General features: G+C 53.1%; 1 protein-coding gene across 1 annotated transcript in view; it reads right to left on the reverse strand.

Annotated features, from left to right (window-relative positions):
• APOD (apolipoprotein D) overlaps positions 1-1,597 on the reverse strand; it is a 6,561-nt gene extending 4,964 nt beyond the window's left edge. The window contains exons 1-3 of the mRNA XM_009078292.1: positions 1,521-1,597; positions 410-564; positions 23-144 (exon numbers count right to left, since the gene is read on the reverse strand). Coding sequence (XP_009076540.1) covers positions 23-144; positions 410-532 — 245 coding nt within the window. The 5' untranslated portion in view covers positions 533-564; positions 1,521-1,597. The remainder of the gene's footprint in view (positions 1-22; positions 145-409; positions 565-1,520) is intronic.
• Positions 1,598-3,024: the final 1,427 nt, after the last annotated feature.

The following is a 3,024-nucleotide window of genomic DNA, read 5'->3' on the forward strand; positions in this document are numbered from 1 at the left end:
CAGCCCAAACACAAACACTTACAGCATCTCCTTGTTGATCACCTTGAACTTTCCATTCTCCTTCAATGAGTAATTTGCCTGGACGCAGCTTCCTTTCTCAAAAGTTGAGGGCAGCTTCTCTATCTCGTACCATTTCCCCAAATACTGAGAGAAGAAAGTTTAAAGAGATGCTTTTAGCAGGAGCAGGCTGAGTTCACTTACCAGCACAGTTTTTCCTGCTTGGTTCACTGGAGCATCCTCCTCCATGGTGCAGGAGGTGCAGGGGGTGAGCAGGGCCACAGACCCACACCGGCAGCTCTAGCGTGAGGTGGAAAGACCAGAGTGTGCACCCAGGCAGTTTGCTGTGGGTCCCATGTCCCCTTAGCCTAACTCACTACCCTCTATGAGATTTTTAGAAAACTTTTCACACCTTGTTGATATCGAAGTCTTCTTGGACTGATGGATCTGGACATGGTCCCACATGAAACATCTGGCCTTCCCCAAAGCCGAGGAGGCTGAGCAGGACCGAGAGCCGCACTGCTGTGCCCAGCATGACTGCACTGGGATGCAGGTGGGAAAACGGACCTAAGGAGAAGGAAAATAACTCAACTGGGGCCTCCCTGGAGCAGAACTTCATGTGAAATACAGCACAAAGGACAGGATGTGTGCAGCAGGGTACCTCGGGGCACGGTAAGAAGGAAACAATCATGGGAAGAGCACAAAGACACTGTGCCAAATAAGTACCCAGTCCAAAAGGGCCTTAAGCCCTTCCTGTGCTCAGGCTGTGCCCAGCAGCACTGTGGAAAGCTAGGCAATGCCCAGTGAGAGCACTTGTACCCATCACCCACATCTGACACCTAGGAAGGTGCAGGGATGATAAGTGCCTGAGGACGCACAGGAGCATCATTGTCTGTCCAAAGCAGAGGCAAGGGAAAATCCAGAGATGTTAGGTTTAAAATGCTGGAGCACAAGGAACATGCTCCAGAGCCAGTGCAGACCCAGAGCCCTGGGACATGGAAGCAATCAGTGTAAACCTACAGGAACCTGCATGGCAGAAAGGACATCCCCACACCTTCCAGGGCTGCCTGGCACTGCAAGGTGCTGGGAGGGACAGTGCAGCTGCATTCTGAGGGGTCTTTGTGTGCTGGGACATACACAGTGCTGGAGGGTGGGGAAGTTGGGAGGGATTCAAATCAGCACCAAATACAACACAAACCGAGTCCCAAAAGCATGGTGTGAGGAGGAGAAGGACAGGTTTCCCTGCAGTGCAGAAGCAGGAGCTGTGCTGCTCACACCCAAGCAGCCCTTGGAGCCAACCCTGCTGCCCACATGCTTTGGGTTATACTTGGGACAGGTTGGCATATACAGACCCTGCAGCACAGGGCTGCTCTGCTTCCCTGCCCAGAAACTCCTCCTTAGGAGCAGCAGTAGCATTTTCCCTAAGTTTAAAAGGAAACCCCAGTGTGTCTCCAGCTGCAGGGACAGGCACTGCTGTGGACACAAACCGTTCCCATTTCGAATCTCTCAATTTAGAAACCTACCTTGGTGGATGAGGTGGAGTGATGCTCTGCAGAGGACCAGGGCTGTGAGGAACAGCTCTGTGGTAAGCTCTCCGCTTTGCTTTATAAGTGTGCTGGGATCATCATTATTCAGAACTGGCACAAGCCACTCCCTGGTCCTCGAGGTGTTTAGGTTTTTTGGCAGGCTAGTCAGCTGCTGTAGATCTGCAGCTGGTACGAAGCTGGAGATGGGCTGCAACTTGGCTGCTCACCCAGGCAAACAAAGGCACCCCACGTGTCTGGGTATCGCGCCACAGTTGCAGAGCTTTCTGCCATTCAGCTGCTCACAAGAACCTCAGGCCTGGCTGCTAATGGCAGGGGAAGGGGAGAGGGGCCACAGTCTTTGAGAGGGGCTGGGGACAGCAGTGGGTCCTGTCCTGCTTTCTCTGGCCCAGCAGCAGCCACTGCTGTGATCCCAGCAGGGATGTGCAGCCTCCTCTGCCAGGGTCCACTTGAGCCCTGGAGACTGTCTGGGCCATTCCAAAGTCCTTGTCCCCATCACAATCCCTTGCAGGAGTACACGAGGAGGATTGAAGCAGTGTGAGGCATCACAGGTTTGTCTGAGGAGGTATAAGACCTCCCCACAATTTTCTTCTAAACTTTTAACTCTCACTACAGGGAAAGATGCCGGTGCGATTAACTCCATGCTGACCTGGCACTTTTTCCAACAGATGCCCAGCAAATGCCTTTGACAGCAGTGCAGCCATCTGTGAAGGAAGCCAGTCCCAAGAGTTATGCAAGGAGAGTTGAGTAATTGACAGGAAGGTCTGTGTTTAATTACATTTACTTTCAATCTAATCTCTGTTGAGACTTTCTCCCTAGGTGTGTTTTTACACGCTGCACTGCATGCCTTACTCACACATGCACACACACACACACTTGAGCTCCTGGCTGCTCAGATGCCACCACAAGAGCCACAGATATCTCAGTCCTGTCCATTTCTGAGGCCATGCTGCTCAGGTGTGCCTTGAAACACAGTTACAGCTGAGGTGCTCCCAGGACCTCTGTGGTCATCACAGCTGTGCTTGGCTCATCACTGCAGGCCCAGCAGCACCAGCCATGGGTGAAGAGCTCAGGGCAGCACCCAGTCCACAGCCTGCCACAGTGCTTGGCATGGGGCAGGGGAGCACACAGGGGCTCTCCCTGCCTGCATACAGCTCCAATACTGCTTTGGCAGCCACCATGTGCATATCCCTCGTGGCGTTGCTCTGACTGTCCACATCACAATCAGAGCTGTCCTGCAGACTCTCTGCAAGCCCCGTGTTCATCTGCACCTCTAGCGATACAAACAGTTTAGAAATCAGAAAATCCCTGGACAGACACCCTGCCCTGAACGCTGCCATGCCACAGCACACTGCGGAGGTGAGATTCTTCATGCATTGCAGACCAGCAAGCACAGTTTTTCTCCTGGGCTTGGCTGCCCAAATCCTGCAGTCACCAGCAGAATGGCCAGCCTTGGCCACAGCAGAGTGTTTGCCCTGTGTGC

This window comes from Acanthisitta chloris, unplaced genomic scaffold (genome assembly GCF_000695815.1).
Source record: "Acanthisitta chloris isolate BGI_N310 unplaced genomic scaffold, ASM69581v1 scaffold6437, whole genome shotgun sequence".
NCBI classification, from domain to species: Eukaryota; Metazoa; Chordata; class Aves; order Passeriformes; family Acanthisittidae; genus Acanthisitta; species Acanthisitta chloris.